Source organism: Coturnix japonica, chromosome 1 (assembly GCF_054131305.1).
Source record: "Coturnix japonica strain WE chromosome 1, WE-NBRP24, whole genome shotgun sequence".
Classification (NCBI taxonomy): Eukaryota; Metazoa; Chordata; class Aves; order Galliformes; family Phasianidae; genus Coturnix; species Coturnix japonica.
The window spans coordinates 72,610,877-72,638,659 of NC_140663.1; the positions used below are offsets into that span (position 1 = coordinate 72,610,877).

The 27,783-nt window shown below is 43.1% G+C and overlaps 1 protein-coding gene across 3 annotated transcripts; it reads left to right on the top strand.

Annotated features, from left to right (window-relative positions):
- Window positions 1-736: 736 nt before the first annotated feature.
- USF3 (upstream transcription factor family member 3) lies at window positions 737-27,671 on the top strand. Of its 3 annotated transcripts, none has more exons than XM_015874312.3 (6): window positions 737-891; window positions 9,261-9,325; window positions 11,317-11,345; window positions 13,425-13,507; window positions 14,125-14,221; window positions 15,283-27,671. In XM_015874312.3, the coding sequence occupies exons 1-6, from the start codon at window positions 844-846 to the stop codon at window positions 21,717-21,719; spliced, it is 6,759 nt and encodes a 2,252-aa protein (XP_015729798.2). In that variant the 5' UTR covers window positions 737-843; the 3' UTR covers window positions 21,720-27,671. The 3 variants fall into 3 exon arrangements, with proteins under 3 accessions (XP_015729798.2, XP_085380400.1, XP_015729814.2); XM_015874328.3 differs by lacking the exon at window positions 737-891 and adding an exon at window positions 8,670-8,688; XM_085524274.1 differs by lacking the exon at window positions 11,317-11,345 and having other exon boundaries at window positions 769-891.
- The last annotated feature ends 112 nt before the right edge of the window (window positions 27,672-27,783 follow it).

The following is a 27,783-nucleotide window of genomic DNA, read 5'->3' on the forward strand; positions in this document are numbered from 1 at the left end:
GCAGTCCAGCTGTTTCCTTCTGAAATCATTAGGATGCCGTGATAAAGTGAAGCTCAGTGGACTTGTCTGTGTTGGGCTGCTGCTTCCCTGACCTCTGCTGGAGAGCCTGGGAGGCACAGCTGGAGCTGCCCTCTGTCCTTAGCAGCCTAAGGGGGGGGAAGAAGCAGCATAGGTTGTATGTCAGCTTTGGGGCTGTTAGCTGTATGGGGCTGTTGTCCCATTAACGTGGCAGGGGCTGGAGCCTGCTGCTGGGCTCATAGATCCATAGAATGGCCTGGGTTGAAAAGGACCATAATGACCATCTAGTTTCAACCCCCTGCTGTGTGTAGAGTCACCAACCAGCAGCCCAAGGTGCCCAGAGCCGCATCCAGCCTGGCCTTGATGCCTGCAGATATGGGGCATCCACAACCTCCCTGTGCAACCTGTCCCACTGTGCCGGGCCTTCATTCAGGCTCCTTTCCCTTTAAGACTTTTTGCCCGCCCCCAGCCTCTCTTCTCGCTCTCTCATTGGACGGCCGCGCTGCCGCTCTACGACAGTTCCTGTTTCGGCCACCTTAACTTGTTGACGGTGCTCACGCCACTCTCAATCTCCTTGGCCGTTGATTGGTCACTCCTCACGGTGTTTTGGGCGGCGATTGGCCTCACGTCTCCTCCTCCCCGCCCACTCGCGTCGAGTGCCGCCTTCCTGATTTCACGCTCGTCGATTGGCCCGCAGTGCTGAACCCGCGCCTTCCCATTGGCTGCCGTGAGCCGCGCGTGTTAACAGCAGGGTAGGCTGCGCGGGAGGGCAAGAGAGCAGCGGAGGCATTGGCGGCGCGCTGGCACTGGGCGCCCGCCCGGAGGATGGTCCCCGCCGTGGGGGCGCCGCCGCCCAGCCCGCCCAGCCCCAACGTGAGTGCGGGCCGAGGGGGGGGGGCGGTGCTCGGGGAAGGGCGGAGGGGAGCGGGTTGGGGCCGAGCGTGCCGCCGGTGGCCGCCCCTCCCCCTTCGCCGACCGTTGGCCGTGGTGACGGCGGGGCTGAGAGCCCGTGAGGGATCCGTGTCCGGCAGGGCCCGGTGCGTCCCGTGGGCATCCCGCAGCACTCCGCCTATGGGGCAGCCCCTTTGTGTGACGGGCCGGCATCGCTGCCATGTGAGGAGGGGTGAGACGGCGGTGGGCCGAGGAGGGGGAAGCGTGCAGGTATCGGCGCTGCCCAAATAGGGGTCGTTGCTGGGAAGTCCCGGAGGTCCGAGGTGCTGAGGAAGTTGTAACTTGGGAGACAGCGAGAAGCGGCCACTTTGTGTCACTTGTGATATGTGTCACCTGGAACGTGTCTGCGGTGCCGTGTCGTGCGTCTTGTTTGTGCTTTTGTTGTGGCAGAGCTCGGGCTCAGAGTGTGGTGGCTTCAGAGTGCGATGCCCACCTCCCTCTTCACAGCTTTTCTGCTGACTAAAATTGTCCTGTTGGGTGTGTTTCCAGTTTGATTTCCTAAGGAAAGAAAGCTCGAAGACATGCTCCATCAATTCCTTTCCCCCCCTGTCACGTTATCTCGTTGTCCAATTTCCATTAAGTTTGCCAGTAACGGAGATTGAAGCCCTTATCCTATGGAAACCAGCACCTTGCAAATACAAGCTCAGGACTTGGGGCCACATTGAGTGTAGGGCACCTAGAAGGCAGCTCTCTCTGCCAGCACCTGCCACAGTACTGCAATGACACTAAAGTGCCATTCGTGCAGGGCTCTTGGTAAGGAAGAGAAGAAAGTAAGAAGAAAAAGAGATGTGAGGGTATGTTGGGTCACTGACCACAATGGAAATGTGACTTCAGCTTTTTTTCCCTCCATGTACAGCTCAATGGGGCAGTCTTAGTTACGTTGATTATCTTATACGGCTCCTTAACAGACTGTAGAGTGCTATTTGTCACAGTAGTTGGACAAACAGGAAGGAATAAATTGTGGCTGAATGGTTGTTGTTATTACGAGGTGTTAGAGGCTTAATTCTGTCTTTCAATTAATACAGTAGTAGTGACCTATAAGTACACTTTGGGATGAAGTGCTCGTCGGTTTATGGGAACTAAACTTAGAAAACGATTGTGTTCCAAGCATGGTTTTCAGATGTGTCTAAAATAACATCAGCCACGTGAGGTGTACTGAAATCATAAGGACACCTCAGGCTGCCAGGTATGGAACAAATTAGTCCACAGAATGATTTGGAATAGAGCTCTGTTCAAAATGCACTTCTTGCTTTGCAAACATGTTGATGTGGGGTTTCATTGTAACCAGGCCCAGCCAGTTTTTAGGTAAATTAATTAGTGTGTGGATTTAAGTTGGGTACCAAACTGGGTAGGGATAACCAACAAATATATGTGGAGGATGAGAGCAAGGACATGCTGGATTTGGTAATAACCAGTTGATAGTTGACTTTTGTATATTAGTGTTCGTGTTTTTATAATAACTGTTTGGATCCGAAGTGCACTTAAGAATAACTGTAAATGACACGTGCCTGTGGGGAGGTAGAAGTTGTATTTGGTGTGAAGGGAGCCTCAATTAAGAGGATATTTATTTTAATAAGGCTGTTTGCATCTTAAATTGTAAATGCATATAATAGTTAACTTGTAAACATACCCACTGCACCACTTAGAAGGATAGGAAGTATTGCAGCACAGCCTTTCAGCTGGGACTCAGCTCTGGGCTGCCTGGAGAGGCTGTGGATGCTCTGACCATGGAGGTGTTCAAGGCCAGGCTGGATGGGGCCCTGTGCAACCTGGTCTAGTATTAACTGTGGAGGTTGGTGGCCCTGCCTGTGGCAGGGGATTGGAACTCAAGGATCCTTGGGGTCCCTTCCAGCACAAGCCATTCTATCATTCCATTAAGTAATATAATACTGAACATTGCCCATAAATTTCAGAATAGCAATGGAAACATGCCTGGCTGTACACACAAGGTGTTCTTATGAAAATGGTTGTACAGCATGTGTGTAGGCATAGCATCTGACAACATTAATGTTTCTGATAGATCCATAATTCATTGACTTACAGCTCTCAGGCTTTTGAAGATGCATTCTGCTTGTCTCCAGCTTTAAGGACTGCTCACTTGCAGTCACTTTGTCACTTGTTTCCTGTGCTGCCGTTTTTCATCTCTGTCCTATTTGTGACTCTTGTATTCAAGTTCAGTCCCATGGGAACACCTTTTCCTATTCTGAAGGGCATTGATCATAACGTGGTTCTGGAAAGTTGAGTGAGAACACCTCAGCTTGAACTGTTGAACAGAAGGTTCCTTTTGGCCTGACTGCAATAAAACACACAGACATCGTAACTCCCTGGTTAAGAAACCCTGTGCATTGCCACACCTATCTAATGGTAGCCTAACTTGCTGGTTATAATGAAATCCCAGCTTTTATATGTGTGCTTTGTGTATCTAAAGCGTACTTTGTTGCAACTTTGCAAGCCTAAAACTGTTGTCATGCTCTGAGTGAGCACAAAAGGGAGCTGTGGTGTGCACGGGATGGATAGATCTTGTGTAACCGGAGTTAGTTTCCTGTATGAAGTGTTGTGGCATTAACCTTCTGAGATGAATGGGCTACTTCAGCAGCTGTGACACTTGATAGCATCTGTTACATCAGCCGAGCTGTATGCCATTGTGATGCAGAAAGGAAAGCAGCGGACTCAGAAATGTTCTCCACTTCCCTTTAACAATTGCCTTTGTCTCCCTGTTGCCTGCACTTGTACTTTTGTCTGTTTACTTGACCAAAAGGAGATCAATTCCACCTAAATGCACACCTCAGTCTTGCTGGCACTCATATAAAAGTCAGTTCTTTGTGGGCCATCCCTAGTGAGGATGGAGTGTTCCAAGTTTGGGTCTGCTAGCTCAGAAGTCTAAGAACAGACTTCTCATGTCCTGTGATTCTTCACTAGGAGAGTGGTTAGGCCCTGGAACAGCCTGCCCAGGGAGGTTGTGGATGCCCCGTCCTTGGAGGTGTTCAAGACCAGGTTGGACGGGGCCCTGGGCAACCTGATCTAGTAAAGGTGTATGTTTGGTGGCCCTGCCAGGCAGGGGGGTTGGAACTACATGATCCTTGAGGTCCCTTCCAACCCGGGTCATTCTGTGATTCTGTGATCTGGAAGTCAGTGGTGTGGAAGATAGTTGAAGATCTTGTTCTTTATGAGGCTGCTGGCACTATTAAGTCAGCATAAAGGTACGGGAAAAGGAGAGCTCAACTTGATCTGTAGCGTAAAGTGAAACAAATGTTGGCAGTTTGGGATGCGTGCTGCATCTGTAGTCTGTAAGAAGTGGTTGCCTTGTGGTAGGATGGTTATTTCATGTCAGCTCTCACTCTTTAGTGTAGTTTAATACTGTACTGCTTTCACACAAGTCTCACTTGTTCTAAATTCAGAGACTTGCGGAGCCATTTGAGTCTAAGTCTAAGCGCTGCCAGTGTAGGTGGGGAGAGGCAATATCGTGTAATTCTGGAGTAGTTAGAGCCTCCCTACATGTCTTCCTATTGCTGTAAGGACAGTTTATTAACTAAGGAAACTTAGCTCACTAGTTTAGCATGTTGCAGTGTAAGTCATTAACTCTGCCAGTTTGTTTTTCTTCAGGTTTCCTATGGATTTGGATCTTGTGCCATTTTATAAACAGGAGGGGAAGCGGCTGTTTACATGGGTGGATAGTGATAGGACAAGGGGGAATGGTTTTAAATTGAGACAGGGGAGGTTTAGGTTTGATATTAGGAGGAAGTTTTTCACTCAGAGGGTGGTGATGCACTGGAACAGGTTGCCCAAGGAGGTTGTGGATGCCCCATCCCTGGAGGCATCCAAGGCCAGGCTGGATGTGGCTCTGGGCAGCCTGGTCTGCTGGTTGGTGACCCTGCACATAGCAGGGGGTTGAAACATGATGGTCACTGTGGTCCTTTTCAACCCATGCCATTCTATGATTCTGATATATAGGATATACTGATTGTGATTTTAAATATCTTCTTTAAGATGTGGTTGTTATAAGAAAGTGTCTGTGCTTCACACCTGCTCCCAGGTATCTTTATTTGTGACTTCTGTTAAATCAAACCAAAATAGTTTGCAGCTTTATCCGTGCCAGTAAGATGCAAAGCTGTCTGTCAGACATCCAGATCACAAGGTGAGCCCCTTATTTCTGAAACTAGAAATTAGGCCCACTTTATCTAGAAAAAAAACGTGAAAAGTAAAGGAAAGGGCGAGCCCTCTTCCATCTACTAACACCTTTTGCTAGGAGCCTGCAGTGAAAAGTGCGCTGCCAAACTGTGGGGGTCCTGTTCATTTTTGTCAGGTATAGGGTAGTGGCATTTGTTTTTAAAGCTTATTGTGGCTGATATTAGTGAAAGCACCATTTCAGGGATACTGTGCTGACCTTTCCTGAAGGTCGTGGCAGTACGCTGCCTCAACAGGTGCTTTGGAAGTGCTTTCAGACAGCGGCAGAAGTACTGTTTCACTGTACTTTGCCTGCTTTTGCCTTTAAGATTCACTGGGAAGAACCTTTACACTGACAGATCACAGTAACCAAATCTGATTATGGATTTCTTCTGTGTGTTGTAAGGGAGCTTTGTAGCTGAGACAGGAAGTGCAACTACATGGGTCTTAAGATCACATGTTAAGTTCTTAGTTTGTGTCTTCTCAAACCTTAGCCTATAAAATATTAAGAGCTTTACTGTGTAATCCTTTGGAGTTAATGACTTATCTGAAAAGATGTATTAAAAAGGTTTACATAAACTCTCCTGCGCATTTCTGTTCTTGGGCATTTTGTAGTACTTGTTAAAGTGCTTGCGTATCTAGTATAGCTGTATGAGAACACTTATGGCTAACTTGATAATTCCTTAAGATCTCACACAGTTTTATAAACAGATTATATGAGATACTGTTACATAGGAGTAGAAATGTGCTCCCAGCCTGTACAGGACACTTCTGTTGTCTACTGCAGGAAGATGTGCTGCCGCAGAAGGAAGCTGTCTGCAAGCTGCTTGGCACCCATTTAGCCTTACCAACCAAAGCAGAGTCTTGGATAGCTTTGTGACATAATTAGATGTGTCTTCAGTTTGAAACTAATCTTCCGTTTTGGAGTGCACAGTGGATCGCTGAAAACCATGGAAATGAGCACTGCCATGCAGCTGAAATGCTGCCTTCTTTCTTGCTTCCTTTGTGAAATTGGTACATGGTGACTCATGAATCTTAACAAAGTGTCTGCGGAGCACGGTGTCCTGAGAATTTCCATGGTCTTTGTTGTTGTGGTGTTTTTTTTCCCTGATTTCCCAGATAAGAATTCTAGTCCCCTTGTTTTGGTCTAAAATGGCTGAAGACCTTCCTTAGGGTGACATCTCTGATCTCTGTGATTTTTAGCTTCTGTACCAATTGTCTAATTTTTGCTCATTACCCTCAAATACCTGCTTCCATATAACAGTTCCCCCTGGATCATGAAAGACTGTTTGTGTTGGCATTTTCTTTGCTAGCACTGCATGTCACTTTGGTCCATCGTTCTTTGATCATGCAGAGTGGGTGGAGGTGGCAGCAGCTCACAGCTGGGTGCAGAGCTCCAGAGAGGCTTCTCCTGAAGCAGCTTTCAGAACATCAGCAGCAGGTAAAGGGCTTTATTCAGTGAAGTGATATTCCTGTCTGTGCCTCCTTTGAGGTTTAAGTGAATGAGGAGTAAATGGACAGCAATGCCAGAGCAAGAGTAATGAAAAATAAGCTAAGAACTTCCTCAGAAGTCACGAGCAACCGTGACTTTATTATTATGAAAGTTGTAAACAAAATTGAATTTGGTGGCACATTGCTTGTATGATAAGCCTGCTTCTTCCCACAGTATTGTTAAAAAAAATTAAAGAGAGAAAGAGGGAGAAAGCTTGCTTTCCAGTTCTGTTATGTGATCTTCTATAATAGCCTTAGTGAAACTTAATTGCTTTAAGTCAGTGGGAGGAAAAATAGTCTTTGAGGTTAGATAGTACAAACAAAAGGAGTAAGAAACTGTAAAAGCAGTGAAGCTTTTATCCCCATCTGTTGTTGTTGTTAGACACTTGAAAAAATTAAGTGGGTTGAATAGCACTCTGTAGTTTATTGGCATTGGTTCGCTATCACTAACTCTTGCAGAAGCTCACGAGGCAACCTAGTTGCCATAGGAAGCCATCATCTGGTATGGATTGAGAATGTGTATTCTGTGAAAAGTCAAGATAACTCTTGCCTGCCTTTCAGTCCTTCCTAGATTTAATAAAAATCCCTTCCTAGATATAGTAACCAAGTAAATAAAGAGTATGTGTGGTGATCTGGCTGACCTGAGCTGTTCAGCCAGCATGCACATGCTGATCATAGAGGAACATCCATTCACTCACCTTCTCTGTCAGTGCCAACCTTACCCATTCTTCTCTGCCCCGTGCTCAATTTTTATGAACATCTGGGAATGCCATGTTTTTGAGGGGTTTTGTTTAGGTCCATCACTGGGCCTAGCAGGAGGATGAATAGACACAGTGTAATAAGAAAAAAACATTGGATTCCTCAGAAGCAAAGCTAAAAAATACCAAATGGATTTTCACTGTCTTGAGTAGGACCTTTTCTCCCTCAATTTTCCTATCCAGTAGTCTTAACAGGTTACTTTTATAAGCAAAAGTAGTTGGTATGTTGGTAACAATTGCAAAGGTAAAGCTTCAAGATTTCTTTCCTGCTATCGTTTTGTTAGCTAACTGCAAAATGACAATAGTAGCATCTCAAGGGGGGGATAAAGCAAAGGCGGTGATGATTTTAGTCTCATGGGTGCCTTGCTTGTGATTAAAAGCGTGAATTTAAGTCTCTGGTTGAAGCTAGCCTTGTAGTAGAACATACATCAAAGACTGGAATAGAGCATTCCAACAGCACGTTGAATAAAGAGGTCTGTGTCTCAGGGGAAAAGATATCATTTGTGTAGAAGTTACCTGTGCCATCCATAAATCTAAACTAGGTGGTTGAAACCAGGTGGTCATTGTGGTCCTTTTCAACCCAGGCCATTCTATGTGTTTACGTGCTGTGTGATTACAGAATAAGAATAGGAAAAAAAAATCTTCAGTTCCTCATCTTTCTTAAGTTACAACTTCAAAGTAGGTGCTCAAGTGTTGTAAATAAGAGCTATTTAATACACTTCTTCATTTTGTGGAGGAAATTGGAGCTTGAAATAAACCAACTCTTCAGTTAGCTAATGGGTATGGTCTTGTTTATTCTTACCATCCCTACAGAACTGTTACGAAACGTTTGAATTGTATGAGTGTCAATAAACTTCTGGCTTGGAGTAATCCCACATTAAAGCAAAATTAAAATAGTATTAATTGCTCTTTAACACCCTGTTGCTTCTGCAGGAAGTGGGTTGTGTGTGAATCCCAGCAGAACTGAAGAATATGAAATGCAAACTTCATTGTTTATTTCGTTGTTTGCATGTGACAGTTAGGGAGGCTGGTACCCAATGTGGTGGCATCTGGCAGGGAACAGCATCCCTTGGAAGAACCCCATTGACTGGAAAAGAGAGTTTGGCTGCACCTCCTCCCACTAACAAATAAATAAATAATGTTCTATTTTTCCTTTTTACTTTCTTACAGTAGTTGAGTTTATAATTGTTTTTTTTTAACCCGAAGAAATAGAAACCAGTTCTTCATAGACAGCAGAGGTTCTGAAGGCATCAATGCAAGTGTATTTCATTTTTAATGGTCGCATGACCAGCCTATCTACAGAAAGGTGATGGACTTCTGCACACATTGTAGTAATGTAATGATTGTACCAATACGTTACAGTATATATTTCTATATATCAGGCATTGTCTTACAGTATACTTTGTAATGTGTCTTGCCATGTCTTTCACAATATTTTGCAAAATTTACTGAAGTAATCATGGTGGTAAGCCACAAGGAACTGAGGCAACACATACATAGGGAATTAAAGAATAACAACTAAACATAGCCAGTCAAATATATAGCCAAACAAAACATGCCAACTGGCCTTAATCCAATCTGTTTAAACCAAATAGTTTGTAGCAGTGAGTCATTAGTGCTTATTCAACTTTAAAGTGTATGTAAGTTGAAGACTTGTTGTGCTGAGTGTGCCTGCTAAATGAGGTTATTCCTTGTGCACCTAGTGCCACAATAAAGCATGCCTGCTTCTTAATGCTCAATTCATCTTAAGGAGTTTTCTTTCAGCCTGGTGTTCTGTCCGGTAACAGTAAGGCCCTCTCCTAGCTATTGAAGGCAAAATGATGTGTGCAAAGAATCCAGAAGATTGCAGTTATTAATTCTTTCTGTAATTTTCTTCAGGTTCTCTTCTCTGAAACCATGCCAGAGATGACAGAGAATGACACCCCTACTAAGAAGCAACATCGGTGAGTTTCTGTGAAAAAATGATTTTTGCAGTTCAGTAGTCTGTGATCATACTGCAATGACAATATTTCTCGCTATAAATTTATTAACAAGGTTATTAAGAAGGAGTTCTGAGGGTTGACCAGGATTGATGCAAAAATCTGGGAACCATGGCTGTAAAACTCCCCTTCTCTCTTCTATCCATGCTAAATTTAGGTCAAGGATATATCTACCTTGACTACCAAGGCAAAAGAGATTCTTTATCACACGGACTACTCAGATGCTTGTGTCTGCACCACTACTTGGGTTAGAGTGCAGCCTGTATTTACTGCAGCAACTCCTTGCAAATACTGGGGGAAAACTGCACTCATTTTGATGCCTTTCACAAATTACAGTGGAATCTAGATCGTCACAAATCTCTGCTGAAATTCAAAATACACCCTGAGGTTGAATAGCAATGCTATAATCAAAGTTCATAATCAGATGGCTTAGGGTTCATCACAACTTTCACAAGTTTTTGTTTCTGTGTAATAACTTATTGATCTGACACCTGATTTGGCAGTGTAGTCCTTCCGTCCTTAGTTACAGCATCCAACTTATGCTAGCCAGCCATATAGGATATGTTTTACAGTAATCACAGGTGATTATCTTTGAGATAAGTGAGAAAACTGTAGTTTACTGTTAACTGAGATTGTTTTACAATGATTTTCTACACACGTTGAAGTTGTGGTGGTGCAAATTTTCAATAAATAGAAGAGTCATCACTTGTAGAATAGCTGAGGGACAGATGTGCAGGCAACAGCACTGTCTTGTAATCACTGAGTTGTTCTAGATGCTTAATGTTGGTGGTGAGTTACCAGAAATAAATGTACATAGACTCAAAGTGCAAAGGGTATGTGACATCCACACATACCTTATATTCTCACTTCAGGTTCCTTGTTACATTTGGACTGTGCTTTAATAGTGAGTGGAGAGCAGAAAATACTACTGTTTGTTGCATACTGTAGGCAAACCACTAGACTGAAAGGGCACCGTGGGGCAGAAGTCTTTTGAAATATTTATCTATTTTTTAAATGAAATATCTTTTTTGAGAAAAAAACGTGTGTTGTTTTCCTGTATTTCTTGAAAATATTTGGCTTACTGAATGTCTGTCCATGGGACACTTGGTTTTATTTATATAAAGCACGTGTTTAGAATTTGTTGACTTATAGCAAAAGCAGTTTGAGGCATTGCGCATTGATTCTCATCTGATTGCCGTTGGTCCAGGGATCCCAGAGGAACATGTGAAAACAAACACACCCCCAAATTATATCTAGACAGAATTTTGAGGCAGAGAAAAGAGTTTGAGTTGCAGAGGGAAGATGCAGAGGGAACCAGAATTATGTCTGATAACAGAAGGTTGATATTTGAAGGTAACAGATCTGAAAGAATCTGTTTGCACTGTAATATTTTCTCCTGTTTCATTGATTCTGTGAGTGTAAAAGCAGTATTTCAAGCAAATTATCGGCTATCCTGTTGGTCAAAATTACTTTTTGGGTTATAATATTTAGCATTGGTTAGTGTGATAGTTTTTCTTAAACAAAATAATCAAAATCCAGCTCTGTCCAATAAATATGTAGAAATAACCAAATGGATTATTACTGTATATCTTGTTATGCTGAAATTGATTCAAGTCTGAACACTGATAAAACTATTTAATGCTGGTTTAATACAAATCCTATTGAGTACTACTTCTGCTATATTTGGGAGGTGATGGAGTTGCCATCCCTGGCAGTGTTCAAGAGGTGTCTGGATAAGGAGCTAGGAGATAGTAGGTGTGGTAAAAGGAGGATGGTTGGACTGGATGATCTTGTAAGTCTTTTCCAACCTTATGATTCTATGATTCTTGTTAGGAGTGGTGTGTATTGTTTAGTATTTCTAGCTGTAATTGAAATAATAAAATAAGAGACAATTGTGTGCAGGTTTTTTGTTTTCCTTCTGTTTCACATCACTGTTTTCCCTTTATACTTAACAGAAAGAAAAATCGGGAGACGCATAATGCAGGTGGGAAAATTATTTTTGTTGTTTCTTCTATGAAAAAGCACAGATTCTTCAATAAATTATTTTGCCTGGACAAGGTCCCTCTATCATAGTTTATAACATAAAAAAACCCGACATCCTACCAGACATCTCTCTGTGGTCCTGCTTAGAATACCTATACACAAATCCCTTAGGCCTGCACCCAGCAAATCTGTGTGAGCATCATCTGTACGCTGTGGAACTTACATCCCTTGTGTAGTGTGCAGCCTTTTCTCTCTTACTTTCAACATCATTTGACAACTGTCAGCAGAACTGTCAGGCTTCAGAAGTGTCTGAAGGTTTTGGCCCTGTTTATCTGCATAGATACCGAATACTAAACTCTTGGGTCTAGTTCCCCATTAAACAGTGCAAATGTGTGGTCTCTGCAACCTGAACTGGAGGGAAAAAAAGTACCCAGTAGTTTCCACGTGTCCAGGATGTGGCCAATTTCCTAAAGACTAGGAAGTATTGGGAAATAATCTTAACAAGTTAATTTTAAGGTGGCTGGACTCATTCTAATTCTCGGTTCCTGTTTCACTTGCTGATAGCTTTGAAAGTCTTCCTCTAATGGGCTGATCTCTGCAGGACGTGGGGACAAGCTCCCTCCAGCCCTGTTGCTTGCTTAGTCATTAATGTCTGGACAAACTGAGTGGAAGATACTATCAACACAAAGGAATAGTGCTTCACAACCACTGTGGTATCTGCATATATTAGCAACAGTAAGATATTTAAAAATTAAATCCCAAGGATGACGTATTTTAATGTTTGTACAGATGCTCAGAGGCATCCGTGATGAATTTTTAAACTTGCGTGATTTAATTGGATAAAGTGATGTAAAAGTTACAGGCTCTTCAGAGCTATTACATTGTTTTAGAAGATAGATAGGCTGCGGGATTTCCTTAAAGGCTGTACACAAACCTCTGCCTTGCCTGTAAATGACAATATGGAGTGCAGCTTTAGTTCAGAGTAACTGCTTTGCATAGTTTTTATTTCTTAAACAATTCTGTTCTTCATTTGCTGTAAATGAGCATTACCTTTTGTTGAAGTTATGCTAGACCTGGGGAGGAGTCCAAAGACACATTACCTGTGCATTAGGCCTGGCAAATTACATAGTACCCAGAGCAGAGCAGGTACCTTGGGGGGATACTTTAAATGAGATGTATGCATTGTTGTCATGCTGGATTCGCTGATCTAAGCAGAGACTTTAAACAATGCTTGGGGGTTTTGGGATGGTTGTTTGGTTGGTTTTGGTATGTTTTTATTCTCATAAATTTCAAGCAGAAGAGGCTTTATTATGCTGTGTTAGAATAGTACTTAATGTATCTAGGCCTGTCTCTGGGAACACTGCCTTCCTGTCCTGAAATACAAAAATTACTGCACTTGTTAGAGAAATGTAAATTGAAGTGAGAGACTAATGAAAAAAAACTATTTAAAATAAATCAATATATCCTCTTTAGAGGAGCATGATGGAAGTAAAGCATTGTTTTGCTTGTAGAAAATATGCTCAGTCTGTGGGTTACTGTTTTTCTTCATGTACCAAAAGCAGCCCTGCTGCACAAAACAAAAGTCACAATGAATGACACATTGATTTGAATCTTGACAGTGCCATGACAGAACTTTATTCAGAATGCCAAGACATTTCAGCATCTGTCTTTGTTCAAAATAGGTAATTCACTGGCAATATTGTTCATTAAAATATTCTTTTAGTTCCAGTCTTAATAAGATCTTCCACAAAAGTTAGAGCTTTCAGCATAAAAATGAGTAAATGATAGCCTATATAGCTAGAACCAGCTAGAAATATGATAGCTCTGCTTTTCCATAAAGGCATACTGAAAATCCTCAGCTTTTAAAGTTATTACATCTTGTGTTACAGCTTTTAATTTCATTGAGTGTTAATTCAGTAACTGAAGATTACGTTAGAGGAGATTTTTTTATTCTACTATATTATTCGTGGTTCTGATAACTCAGGAAATAATGTGTTTATGAGCCCTTACATTGGTAGTAGTTGTCTTGTTGTGTTGACTTGCCCAACTAGATGACATAGTGCATGTTATTTTTGCTCAGTGGAGAGGCATCGAAAGAAAAAGATTAATGCTGGGATAAACAGAATTGGAGAACTCATTCCCTGCTCTCCAGCCCTTAAACAGGTAAGTGTTCACTGTAAAATGTTTGTGTTTCCTTGTCTATAGAAGCCAAAAGCATTTGAATTAACATGCTTGAAATAACTAGTAGGATCTTTAAAAGTATTTATAACAATTTCTTTTTAGAAATACGAAGCCATTGTAATATATTTGTGCAGATTTTTGAGCTTCATGTCTGGAGGTGTTATATATGACTACTGAAGGAATGAACAGTATGAGTTGGTCATGCGACTCACTGACTTTCTCCTCTGTTCACGTGTACAGTGTTTCTGAGCAGATTCATGTGTCCATAGCCATCTAATCATCTTGGTGATGCCTGCTTGTCCATTCACAACTTTCCCACATAGTTCTCAGTAAACATGCTTGCATGTTTATATCTGTAATCTTTGGCATAATGAAATGAAAGCAATTCTGAAAATCAGATATTAATAGTAAGGAAAGATAGTATCCTCATGCAAGGTGAAAAGACAAAACAACAAAAAATGTTCAAAAAAAGCATTCTGTTCAGCACCTGTTTAAAATGAAGACTTTTGGATCGAGTGCAAGATCTATCAGATCTATCATTGGCTCTACCAATGGTGAGATTTCTTTCTAATTTCATATTGTTTGGTTTTCCTTTAAAGAGCAAGAACATGATTCTGGATCAGGCCTTTAAGTACATAACGGAAATGAAAAGACAGAATGATGAGCTTCTGTTAAATGGAGGGAACAATGAACAAGGTGAGTACAGATTCCACTGGAAGCTCTAGAGTTTGTCACTCCTTTCTACTGTGTGTTTGTTAGTAATAAGAAAAAAGCCAGGAATTCCCTGCATCAACAGACTTAAGGATTCCCAAGACATATGCATGCAAAAAGAAATCTGCTTTAGAATTACCTCAAAAAAGAAACAAAATGCCCAAGTGCATGTTCTAGCTGTGAGATTTGAAGTGATGTAACATAATGAAAGATCTCACAAGTAATGCAGGATCATCTTGTAGATCGTTATTTTTTTTTTCTATTGTAATGTGCTGAAAAAATCTGATAAAATTCAGGATTAGATTTTCTTCATTGGAAAGATGGATCTTTCTTCATGCAGTTGTTTGCTTTTTCTTCCTTTCAAACACTTTGAAAGAAAGAACAACCTACCTTATAAAAATACAGTGCCTTGTTTGAATTCTACTCTAACAGAGGCATACACATGCAGTGGTGGAGATATGACAGAAATAATCTCAGAGCTAAAGTTTTAGTTGGTGATGTCTATTTCTCCACAAAGAGTGGAATGCTCTTAAATAGTTTATGTTGTCGATGTGATTGGTTTTGAAAATCCTAGGTGATTTTTCTATTAGATGAACTCTCTCCAATTCCACTGTTGGGTTTTGTGGCTTTACGTAGATGCATTCTATTTAGTTTTGCATGTCTTTTTTATATGCAGTGAAACTGGAAAGCCACAAGGTTATCAATTTCATCAATATCAATTAAGATATCTGCTTTTCATTCATTAATTAAAGAAGTTGATTAGTGTTTAGTTTCATATGATTTATTTTTATATGTTTTTAACTAATTAATTAGACATATCTGAATATTGGGAGTGGAGTAGTTTGTGGGGTTTACTGCCTTCCTGCCCAGTAGAAAGGTTTATCAGGATAGTCTTCATTTATGTTATTATGTTATGTTATTGAAGAAATCACACATTATTAATAGCCTATTTCAGTATTACATTTAACTTATTCTCCAAACCTCTTGGCAGTGTTACTTAGTATTTGCACTGATGCTCATGTCATAACGTTCTCACTGTTTTCTAGCTGAAGAGATAAAAAAACTGCGGAAACAACTGGATGAACTCCAAAAGGAAAATGGGAGATACATTGAACTACTGAAAGCCAATGATATTTGCCTGTATGATGATCCTACAATCCACTGGAAGGGGAATCTCAAAAATGCAAAGGTCTCAGTTGTTATTCCTAGCGATCAAGTTCAAAAGAACATTATTGTCTATTCAAATGGGAGTCAACCCAATGGAAATAACCAGGGAGCATCTGTCCAGGGAATAACGTTTAATGTTGGTCATAATTTACAAAAGCAAACAGCCAATGTTGTTCCGGTCCAGAGAACTTGCAACCTAGTGACTCCTGTGACAATTTCTGGTATTTACCCTGCGGAAAACAAACCACGGTCTCAGAGTACAGTTTCTCCACTGGCACCCACTCAGGTGGTCCCAGCAGGGAACACTCTTGAACTTTCCATCCCAGAGAATGAGCAAGGTGTGCATGCTACTGCCACCTCACAGAACGCTTCTCAGTCCGGAACAGAACAAGGCCTACAGTGTTCTTCAGATAATGCACTGCAGAATGGTCAAAGTCTCCCCAAAAGTAAAAATGATGAAGGTGGCTCGAAGTCAACAAAGAAAACAGTCATGCAGGGAATCAGCCTTCCTTCCAGTGCCTGTGTGGAAGCTGAGAAAGCTCAACATATGAATGCAACCAGCTCAAAAACACCTAATTCTAGGAACGAGTTTCAGGAAAGCTCTGTAATTTCAACTGCTGGCACAGCTGTTGTGCCATCTGTGAGACTGTCTGCTGCAGACAGTTTTTCCTCTGTAAATGTTCTCAAAAGTACAAACTTAATAAGTAGTGCTGACACGCCTGTGACTTCTTCTGCAGAAGGAATGAAGGCTGTAACGGTAATAAGCACTGTGCCTGCCAGTCCCCTAGAGAACTGCTGGTCTTTTTCAGGCTCTACAGGTGTTGTTCCTTCAGACTTGAAAAATATGAGTAGCCTTACACGGATGCCTTCAGCTGGAAACACACAGACCACATGGACAACTTTGCAGCTAGCAGGAAATACTGTCCAGCCACTAAGTCAAACACCATCCAGTATAATGACTGCGCTGCTAAGTGAGCCAGTTAATGGGGCTAGTACTGTATCTGCTGCTCACAGCAGGCCTTTGACGACAAGCATTAGTTTGAATACTTCTCTGCCTATAGATGGGCAGGCAGCTGAACAGATTGTAGTTACCTTGCCCTCTTGCCCATCCCTACCTATGCAGCCATTAATCAGCCAACCACAGGTTAAAACTCAGGCTGCAGGAAGTATCCTTCCATTAAATTCAACTATGCAGGTAATTCAAATGGCTCAACCAGTTGCATCAGCTGTGACAGGAGCACCAGCGAACCAGAATGTCATCATTCTCCAGCCTCCAAACACTGCTCCGTGTCCTCCAATTGTGAGAGCAGAAGTTCCTAGCCAAAATGTCAGTCAACAAATTGTAATTATTCAAGCTGCTAGTCAGAATCCTCTTCCTCTGCTCTCTGCCCAGCCTTCTGCTTCCGTCAGAGTTCCTGTGAATGGGCCTGTGGCAGTTGCAAACTCCAGCAACTCTGTACAAAATGCCCATCTTCCACAGACCTTTGGTGGAAAACACCTTGTCCATATATTACCAAGGCCATCTTCTTTGCCATCTTCTAGCTCTACACAAACATTTTCAGTTACAATGTCAAATCAACAGCATCCCCAAACAATCTCATTGAATGGGCAGCTTTTTGCATTGCAACCTGTGATGTCTTCATCCGGAGCTTCAAATCAAGCCCCTATGCAAATTATTCAACCCACCACCAGCGAAGATCCAAATACCAATGTTGCTCTCAATACATTTGGTGCTTTAGCTAACCTCAATCAGAGCATATCACAAATGGCTGGACAAAGCTGCTTACACTTGTCTCTCAGCCACCCTACCAATCCCACAACTGTCCATAACCAGATCACCACAGTTAACTGTGTGTCATTGCCAGCTTCGGTGCTACCCTCAGTGCCTCTGGAGGGTTCAGTATTAACTAGTGCATCTAATTCAACAAATGTTTCCCCCAAAAAAGCTGCTGCTGGTTTTCTGTCTAATACAAAATCAAAAAGAACAAACAAAAAGCAGAGTACAAAAAAACACCTTGCTGCCAACACTGAAGCTTCCTGTCCAGCAGTTCCTTGTAAAGATGCGGGAAAGGCAGACAGTGTTCCTGTAGAAGCTGTGGCGAAGCATTCAAAGGGTGAGGGGTTGCCTGAGAATATTCCAGCGACGTCACAAGCTTTAGCCACGTTGCAGGTGAGTGGTGCAAGTATTTCTCCTTCCAAAGAAGCTGAGTGCTCAGAGCAAGCAGTGGGGTCCTGCCCTGCACCAGAGACAACTTTGGCAGAGCTGCCAGCCCCCTCACCATTGCAGCCTGCAGTGTCTGAACGGTTGGCACTGGTCCCACCAACTGCAAGGGATGCTGCTCCTCTCCTGCCGGTCCGTCAGCCTCAGAGCAACCCACTGACCAGCTCAGCATCATCAGAGTCTTCCTCTCGCTGTGAGCCCCCTGGCACCTTAACATCCTCTCAAAATGAAGCACATGGGACAAGTTCTCAGGTTTCTGGGGCATCAGCAGTGGAGAGCAGCACGGCAGGCCAGACTTCCACTGCAGGAACAACTTCAGAATCCTGCAGTGCTCCACAGAGTTCTTCAGTTGTCATGCAAGATGTGGACTTGCTGGAAGGGCAAGGTCTGACCAAAATGCTATCTGATCTTACAAAAGAAAGAACAGTTGTGGAAAAAAGCTCTTCTTTTGCTGTTCAAGGAGAGCATTCTAATTTTCCCATGGAAAACTCTAAATCAGTGGAATCAAATGTCGATTTGCCTGAGAAGCAGGAACTCTTGTTAATGAACACAGAAGGAGATACACTCTCCCAGCATCACACCTGCGTTTCTGATCAGGAAGTAGTTAGTGCTGCCCTCATTGCCAGCAGGCAGGCAGACTCCCCGATGTCAACCAGTTCTGGTAGTAGCCGAGGCTTCTCTGTGGCTTCGATGTTACCTGATACCACCAGAGAAGATGTTACTAGCAACACATCAACCAGTACATGCAACAACTGCACGTTTTCAGAACAACCTGACATCGTTGCTCTTGCAGCAAGAGCTATTTTTGACCAGGAAAGCCTTGAGAAAAGTGGAGGAGGAATGCAAGTTAACATGAGGGATGCCATATCTAAGTCAACTGATGTGACTCTGGAGAGAGAGCAACAGACTTTTAAACCTCTACCAGTGAAAGAAAGCAATGCAGGGCCATTAGAAACAGCGTCAAACAAATTCAGTGCTCAGGATACAGTGCAAACAAATGTTGATAGACAAGTTGAAAAACCAAGCTGTTCTGTAGGAGGTGTGGAAACCTCCAACTCGTCTTTGCAGATTGCAGCTTCCCAGTCACCGAGCATAACCAGTTTAAGTGTGAATAACCTGATACACCAAAGCCGCATTGTCCATCCCCTCGTGAGTTGCTCAAGTTTACCCCAGCCTTCAGAGCCAGCAAGCATTCCTGCAACTGTGGGTCTCTCTCTTCCATCTAGTTCATATGTCAATCCGTCTCCAAGATCAGCTATGATGAGTGAGTATGCTCAGGAACAACTGAATGCTATTAGGGCAAACTCCATGCAAGCTCCTCAGCTGCAGGAATCACGCTTAAAGCAGCAAAATCAGGAAGGTCGCAAAGATTCTGCCAAGCGGGCTGTTCAGGACGACCTTCTGCTTTCTACGGCAAAGAGACAAAAGCAGTGTCAGACAGCACCTCTAAGGCTTGAAGGGATGGCACTGATGAATCGAACACCAGAGAGTATTGCTGATCAAACACAGATGCTGGTCAGTCAAATGCCTTCTAATTCATCAAATTCAGTGGCATCCTTGAGCAGTCAGGGGCACACAGATGGCCTCAGCAGGCTATTCCCATCAAACAGCAACTTCATAACTCCAGCTTTGAGACAAACTGAAGTTCAGTGCAACTCTCAGCCATCAATTTCAGAGCAACAAGGTACAGCAGGGCAGCATTTGCAGCCAATTCAGCATGTTCCTGCTCAAGGCATATCTCACCTTCACAACAATCATCCCTACTTAAAGCAGCAGCAGGCTGGACAATTAAGAGAAAGGCACCACTTGTATCAGCTGCAGCACCATGTCACTCATGGGGAAAACTCAGTCCACTCTCAACCCCATGGTGTTCACCAGCAGCGAACAATGCAGCAGGAAGTGCAAATGCAAAAGAAACGAAATCTCATCCAGGGAACCCAAGCCCCACAACTTTCTTTACAGCAGAAACACCATGGAAGTGATCAGACACGGCAGAAAGGTGGTCAGCCTCATCCTCACCACCAGCAAATGCAGCAGCAGATGCAGCAGCACTTTGGAGCTTCCCAGCCTGAAAAGAACTGTGAAAATCCCACAACAAGCAGAAACCATCATAACCACCCTCAGAGCCATATAAATCAGGACATTATGCATCAACAGCAGCAAGATGTTAGCAGCAGGCAGCAAGGTTCAGCTTCTGAGCATGTATCGGGGCACAACCCCATGCAGAGGCTGATGACCTCCAGGGGTTTAGAGCCGCAAATGGTATCCCAGGCAAGTATTGTAACCAGGCCATCCGACATGACCTGCACCCCTCATAGGCAGGAGAGAAACAGAGTTTCCAGCTACTCTGCTGAGGCACTTATTGGGAAGACACCCTCTAATTCAGAGCAGAGAATAGGAATTTCTCTTCAAGGCCCTAGAGTTTCTGACCAGCTTGAAATGAGAAGCTACATTGATGCTGCTAGAAACAAAGGGTTGGTTATTCACAATATGCAGGGCCGGATATCCATTGATCATACGGTTGGCTCAGATGTACAACGACTTTCTGATTGCCAGACATTTAAGCCAGCAGGACCCAACCAACAACCTGCAGGCAATTTCGATGTGCAGGCCTCAAGAAACAGTGAAATTGGTAATTCTGTGTCATCCCTCAGGGGCATGCAATCGCAAGCTTTTCGAATTGGTCAGAATACTGGGCCACCCATAGAAAGACAGAAGAGACTGCCTTACCAGCCAGTACAAGGTATTCCAACAGGAAATTCCCTTCCGTCAAGGGAAAATGAAAACACGTGCCACCAGAGTTTTATGCAGAGTTTACTTGCCCCTAACCTTGGAGATCAAGTCAGTGGAAGCCAGCGATCGATCCCGGAACATCCAAGGAATACGCAGTGCGGTGCATCCTCCACGATTGAGTACAGCTGTCCCCCAGCACGGGAGAGTGTCCACATCCGGAGAGATGGCGATGGTCAGAACAGGGAAAGCTGTGACATGTCTATCAGTACAATTAACACCAGGAACAGCTCTTTAACTATTCCCTTCTCAACTTCATCTTCCTCGGGAGATATTCAAGGTCGAAATACAAGCCCAAACATTTCCGTACAGAAGTCCAATCCTATGAGGATGACAGACAGTCATGGAACAAAGAGCCACATGAATACACCTGTCTCCAGCAACATGCACGGGGTTGTGAGGCCAACTCACCCTCACCCTGCAGTTTCTCACGGAAATGGCGAACAAGGGCAGCCTTCTGTTCGTCAGCCAAATTCTTCAGTTACTCAGCGCTCGAGGCATCCTCTACAAGATAACAACAGCTCTAAAATACGGCAGCCTGAAAGGAATCGATCTGGAAATCAAAGACACGGGAATGTCTTTGACCCTAGTCTTCCCCACCTGCCCCTGTCTACCAGCAGCAGTATGATCCTTGGGCGCCAGCAGTCTGCTATAGAAAAGAGAGGAAGCATTGTCCGCTTCATGTCTGATGGTCCTCAAGTGTCCAACGACAATGCAGCCTCTGACCAACATACTCTTTCTCAGAACTTTGGATTCCCTTTTATCCCAGAGGGTGGCATGAATCCACCCATAAATGCCAACACGTCCTTCATTCCCCCTGTTACTCAACCTAGCGCCACTCGAACACCAGCCCTAATCCCCGTCGATCCCCAAAACACGCTGCCATCCTTCTACCCGCCTTACTCTCCTGCCCACCCCACTCTTTCCAATGACATTTCTATCCCTTACTTTCCCAACCAAATGTTTCCTAATCCGACCACGGAGAAGCCGAGTAGTGGAGGTTTGAACAATCGATTTGGATCTATCTTGTCTCCTCCCCGGCCCGTTGGTTTTGCTCAGCCAAGTTTTCCTTTGCTTCCGGATATGCCACCAATGCACATGACCAATCCGTCACACTTATCCAATTTTAACTTGACGTCTTTGTTTCCAGAAATAGCCACTGCTCTTCCTCCAGATGGTTCAGCAATGTCGCCTTTGCTTTCCATTGCAAACACATCTGCTTCCGATTCTTCCAAGCAGCCCTCAAACCGACCCGCCCACAATATAAGCCATATTCTAGGTCATGACTGCAGTTCAGCTGTATGAAGACTGGCGCACTGACTTTTAGTCTGATGAGTTGTTTATATATTTAAGAAAAAGAAAATGGATCTTACCGGCATCCCTGAAGAGACCAGTCATAGCATCACTGTTTATTTGCCTAAATGTATGTATATGGGTACCTTCCGTATTTATATACGCACTCTCTATCCACCTTACTAACTTTAAAGCACCAGTGCCTATAGCAATGCTTACTTGCAAGTAAACGGTAAGAATGCAACTTTAGAGCTGTGCAAATACTGATTGTTGATTTTACAACAATCAAGCCTGATGTCTGATTGCCACTCTCAGTAGTACTTGGATGTAAAGAAAGAAGTGGGAATATCCAAACAGGACACGGGAAAACAAGTGCTACAGGTTTCATTTTATTTATGACATGTTTACCTGAAACTAAAGGTGAACTTCAAGTGGCTTAGGTTTTTCTTTTTCCTTTGTAAAATATTTTGGGAGTCTCCTAACAAGACAAGTCTCCACTAATATGGTGTTAATTGATAAAGGCATTTGTTGTGCAGCTTTTGTCTGTTTGAAGCTTGTTGCATCCACTTGACTTAAGGCTGACTTGACCTGGCAAAAATTGCCATGAGTTTCTGTGGCCAGAAATTAAAAATACTGTTTCAGAAAATTGAAATTTCCTTAACGCATGAATTTCTATTTCAAAGAAGAATTTGTTTGGATCTTGTTTAGTGATGGCATCTATTGCTGCTGAACTTGGCCAACATTTTAATGTAACTCAGTACTCCTACTGGAGTACCGTGGGGACAGCAGTCCTGTTTGTTGCCATTTCATTGCTCATATGCTGCAAGTTACCTCAGGGTGGTTTTGTACCTTGTTTAGCACCTTCTTAATGTCTTCTTTTTCTTTTTCCCCCCCCTTTTCTTTGGCCCGTGCTCAGCCACCAACTTACTGGTTTCTGTGAGTGACAGCGCCTTGTTGTAATGGTCAGCACACGGGAGAAGCACTGAGCCCACGACATCCCACAGAATCCATGGGGATTGTGGGCATGGTGTCTGCTTACTGTTGCTGGCAGCATTGGGGCCTAATATAATATCAGTACTTTGCACTTGAATGCACCTTTTGTCTAAACCCACTTGGTTGTGGGTGAAGGGAGAATGTGAATGTGTGAGGACTGAAAAGATGTATGCCAGGAGGATGTGATGTGAGCATCACAAGGAAGGGGGACTTTCTGTGTGTGTGAGGGACAGAACGAGTGTGTGTACTAGCTGAGACCCCAGTATGCTTTCACAGATTTTGATCCCATTTCTTTAGAAGGAAAGGGAAGAACTAGCTAACTTCTATTTATTTAATGGCTCCATGGTATGATTTTTTTCAGAAATATGTCTTCTAATTTAAGTTATTGGAAATACCATTCCAGATTATATTCTCCCAATAAGAGTTTTCTTGTAAGCAATCATTCTGTACCCAGCTGGCACATCTGCAAGGGTGTATAAGCTCCAAATACTTTGGTATCTCTGCATCATGCTAGCACTCCTGGGACCTCTGGTACCGTAATTTTCAGTGTCCCTGCTCTTGTGTGGGCAGGGGCAGGTTCCCTGGTTTCTTCTTCTTCTTGTTGTTGTTTTCAGTGATTGTTTTATTTTGGTTTCCTGAAGGGCAGAAAGGAGGATGCTCCTGCATCTTGAATCACAGAGTCATAGAACAGCTCAGGTTGGAAAAGACTTTAAAGATCAAGTCCAACCACAGTCTATCCCTACTACTCTAACTCTAACCACCCTCTGCTAAGTCATGTCCCTGAGCACCACATCCAAACGGTTTTTAAACATAACCAGGGATGGTGACTCAACCACCTCTCTGGGGAGCCTATTCCAGTGCTTAACAACCCTTTCTCTAATGAAGGTTTTCCTGATATCCAACCTAATCCTCTCCTGGTGCAACTTAAGGCCGTTTCCCCTCATCCTGTCACCTGTCACCAGTGAGAAGAGACCAACCCCGCTCTCACTGTAAACACCTCTCAGGTATTGTAAGAGAGCAATAAGGTCTCCCCTCAGCCTCCTCATCCCCAGACTAAACAGCCCCAGTTCCTTCAATCACTCCCCACAGGGCATGTTCTCCAAGCCCTTCACAAGCCTTGTTGCTGTTATTTGGACCTGCTCCAGCACCTCCGTGTCCTTTTTGTACTGAGATGCCCAAAGCTGAACATCGTACTCAAGGTGAGGCATCACCAGTGCTGAGTGCAGGGGCAGGATGACTTCCCTAGTCCTGCTCACCACACCATTCCTGATACAAGCCTGGATGCCACTGTCCTTCTTGGTCACCTGGGCACACTGCTGGCTCATATTAAATTCTCCTAATACTCATATTGAAGAATAGGAGCCCCAAAGAGGTAGCTGAAAGTTTTTTCATAGTTGGAATGTTGAGGGCCCATTTTTGCCAAGTCCTTTTTATATACTGCTTCAGGGAAGTAAAGAAGCTTTAGTATAAAACAGAATTGGGCTGTCTGTAGTTATCTGATAATGTCTCCATTCTTGTAACCTGGGGGTCTGGTGTTTTCTCACAAAGCCAATTAAAATGGTTCTGTTTCAAATGGGGTATCACCATCTCTTTAGGACACTAAATGTAAGTGGTGCTTCAGGGTGGGTTTTTTTTGTGTGTGTGTATGGTGCAAATATTTGATGGGATATTTATTTCATTTCAAAGCAAGCCTGCTTTTCTTTGCTTGCCTCCAAACAGCAGTGATTGCAGTTGCATTAGCAATGACCAGCAGTCCTTGACTCTGACTGAACAAACTGTGGCTCTGAGTTTTGTCTGGTCGGACTCTTGGGCAGCCGTGTTGGTCTCCTTGATGCTGTAGATCCCAAATGGGGTGCCATAAAGGAGAGTGAGGAGTACCTTAGTGCTGAATGGCTCCAGGGGTTATGAATGATTGTGGAGGATAGAACCGGTGGTTGCATGCTGTGTTGTGTGGTCTTCTGCATAGAGGAACGTACAAGAGCCATTCTTACTCCTCGCTTATTTGTTACTTGCACTGGTTTCCTATGCTGGGAAGGCTCCAGCACTTCGGGTTGTTTGTTAGAGCTGCAGGGAGCCTATAAGCTTGCATGGGTATATTTATTCCTTCAGATTTCACTAGTGTTGTATTAAGGTAAATGCGATCCTGAGTATTCACAACAGAACATGTTGGAAGTGATGGCTTTTTGTATTTCTTTTTTTACGTACGTTGTAAATCAATTTTTGAACAGGCTGGAAGTTTTATATTCTCCTTTTCTGTTTACAAAGATGACCAAAAAGCAATTGTACTCATAGGATACCCGTAGTGCAGGCAGTTACCATACAGTCATGTTAGTGATGCAAAGACTGTGTGATTTTGCAGGAACTGCACAGTTTTGTAGCGCATGGCTCAAAACTCATTACCACGTGACCATTCTCCATCAGAGGATTTATACCTTGCGTTGTTTTTATGGGCTGTGGTGGCTCCTATGTAATCACCGTGCCTCTCTGGACTTCTTAAGGAAACAACCAAGACCAGAATGGAGACCACTTCATTGCCCCAACTGAATAGGACAATTCCTGCTGAAGTTCAACCACAGGCCAACGTGAGTCTTCTTATATGCCATAAAAGATGCTAAAAGAAGTGTTCAAGATGGCATTTGTTTAGGATAAAAGGAAATGTAGGAAGACTTAGCTGCAAGAGATTCACATGAAGGCTTTTGTCCAAATTCTATTATTTATTCCCCAATTGTATTACTATCATTGCTGACTGGCATTTAAATCAATTAATTAAAAGAAAGAAGAATTGGCTCTAGGATGTAGTCTGTCTCATAGCATCGTTTGCAGTTGAAGATTGTCTTTGCTGAGCCTGGCCATGTGCCCCGGTTTGGGGTGATTGTGTTTTTCCCAGATTGTTTCTCACATGTCGGTGCTCATGAACAGCTGCTGGAATGGGTATTTTGCATTAAGTGAGACGTTAGGTACTTCCTGTTGGTTTTTAATTATGGAATTGCTTCTGTTTTCCCCTTCACTGTAAGTTAATTACCCCCTCCTCTTCATTCTACAAGTAAAACCACATTTTCTTTTGGCAAAACTCTGTAATTTCAGCAAGAATTCCTCATCAAAGTTCTCTAGTTTTTAAAGATATGTTTAGAAAAGATTTAATTGCAATTTATTCTCCTGAGAGTGGAATTTTCTCTTCCATAAGAGTTTCACAGTATCTGTCTGAAAGGTTTGCTTTGTGTTTGAAGAGGGGAAGAATGTTCCATGCTGCCTCATTTAGCAAAAGAAGTAGCAAAAGGGAGTGGTTCAGAACTACCTCTGGGGTGGGACTGCTGCAGTCAATGAGCACTGGGAAGCTATGGCCTCCAGCTCATCCTAAATGTGTTCAACCAACAACAGCAAACGGCCTAGGGATGAACTGCATGTATTTCAGTGTCATGAAATGAATTGATTAATCCCTTGAGAAAACCAGGAGAATATGAGCAGAAGCAGACTGAGTTGACAGCAGGCAATAAACTGGTTGATGATGAGTGTTCTCACTGGGTTTCACTGAGAGTAGGGGCTCATCAAAGTGCAGCTCCCAGAAGTGGTATAAGCCATACTGGGATGTGTTTGACAGCCCCTGCTGCCATCAGAGGAGCGCCTCTGAATTAAAGATGCAGTGCTAGCGCAGGGCCTCTGACATTTCAAACAGGTTTCCTATGCACTTTAAAGCTGTGCTGCCATGGTGGTTAGCGACTGGTTTTGGTGCAGAAAACACAGCATTTGGCAGGGCAAATGCAAAGGGCGTTTCCAGTAATAAGCATCATTTTGTTACCTCTCATCTCCTGTCTGTCTACCGTACTCAGAGCTGCCCTCTGCTTCTGGATGGCCAAACACAGTCAGGTGCATTGAGAGCTGTGATCTTTCCCTGTTTCCCACACAACTTTAATGCTCGTCACTTCAATACTAATCCCACCTTGTCTTGGAAAGAAAGAGTCGTATTGAATTTATTCATACTGAAATGATCAAATTTGTGTTGTTGTGCTTTTTGTGTTTGCTTTTGAATAGAGCAGTATAAGCAGCTCCATCCATTCTCATCAGCCAGTCTGCATTTACTTCTGCTCCTTTTCTCTCCTGCCCAGTCCAGCAGTGCTGGCAGCTCCACAGCTGAGCACACACGTGTAGGATGGCACTGTCAGCCTCAGGCCGCCTCTGCTGTCCTTACAGTGCAGCTGAGAGTTAAAGCACCCACACTTTACCTCCATGTGTTGTGCACTGATAGCGAATTATTCAGTTAAAGGTGAAAGACTTCCAGAAATGTTTGGTCATGCTGATATCAAGAACCATCTTCCCCTTGCTGACAGTCCTCACTCGGTTACACAAAAGCCATTCTTTAGTTGTAAGAGAACCTTTCCCTTAGCAGCAAACGTTTTATATTACAAACAGCATTTCCTGCTTTCTCATCAAACTGCATTTTCACAAGCAGGTTTCATGTCTGCAATCTGCTTTGTTGCTTCAGCAATCACAAAACAAGACAGCAATGGGCCGTCCCCGCGTTCCTGCCTGCTCACTGTGAGAAGGAAAGCAAAGATGGATTTTGCCACAGGAGATTATTTAGAGATGCTGTTGCCCTCCCCAATGTAAATTATTTATATTCAGCCCAGAATTATCTGCTGTGCTCCTGTTTTATACAGCTGTAAATTACTCGGATGCAGCCCCAGCGGAAAGCCCTTCCTATTTTGTAATGGAGAAAGGAAATCTGCAGTAGAAGAATATAAGGAACGAGGAAGAACATCGTCTCATAATTGTACATAAGATCTCGTTGTGTTTATTTTGACATCTTTTTATGAACGTGTGGTATTCAGGTGTAAATATCTCAACCCACGATCTCGTTCAGAGCTCTGAGATTTCTACTGTTATATGTAAGACTTTGTTTAATAGTTGTAATAATTATTTGTATAGATATGAACACAATAGTATTTTATTAAAAAAAGGAAAACGTTCTTCAAAGCCTGTGTTGTTTTCAGTACAGCCTCTTTCCCACTGTGTGAAAGAAAAGAGAGGCCAGGTTGGAAAGGACCTCAAGGATCATCAAACCATGTAAGCTCACAGAGGGAGAAAA

Coding starts and splice junctions, on each gene's coding strand:
- USF3 (XM_015874312.3), top strand. CDS start 844: ATGGTCCCCGCCGTGGGGGCGCCGCCGCCCAGCCCGCCCAGCCCCAAC. Junction 11,346..13,424: donor TCGGGAGACGCATAATGCAG/GTGGGAAAATTA, acceptor ATTTTTGCTCAG/TGGAGAGGCATCGAAAGAAA. Junction 14,222..15,282: donor TGGAGGGAACAATGAACAAG/GTGAGTACAGAT, acceptor ACTGTTTTCTAG/CTGAAGAGATAAAAAAACTG.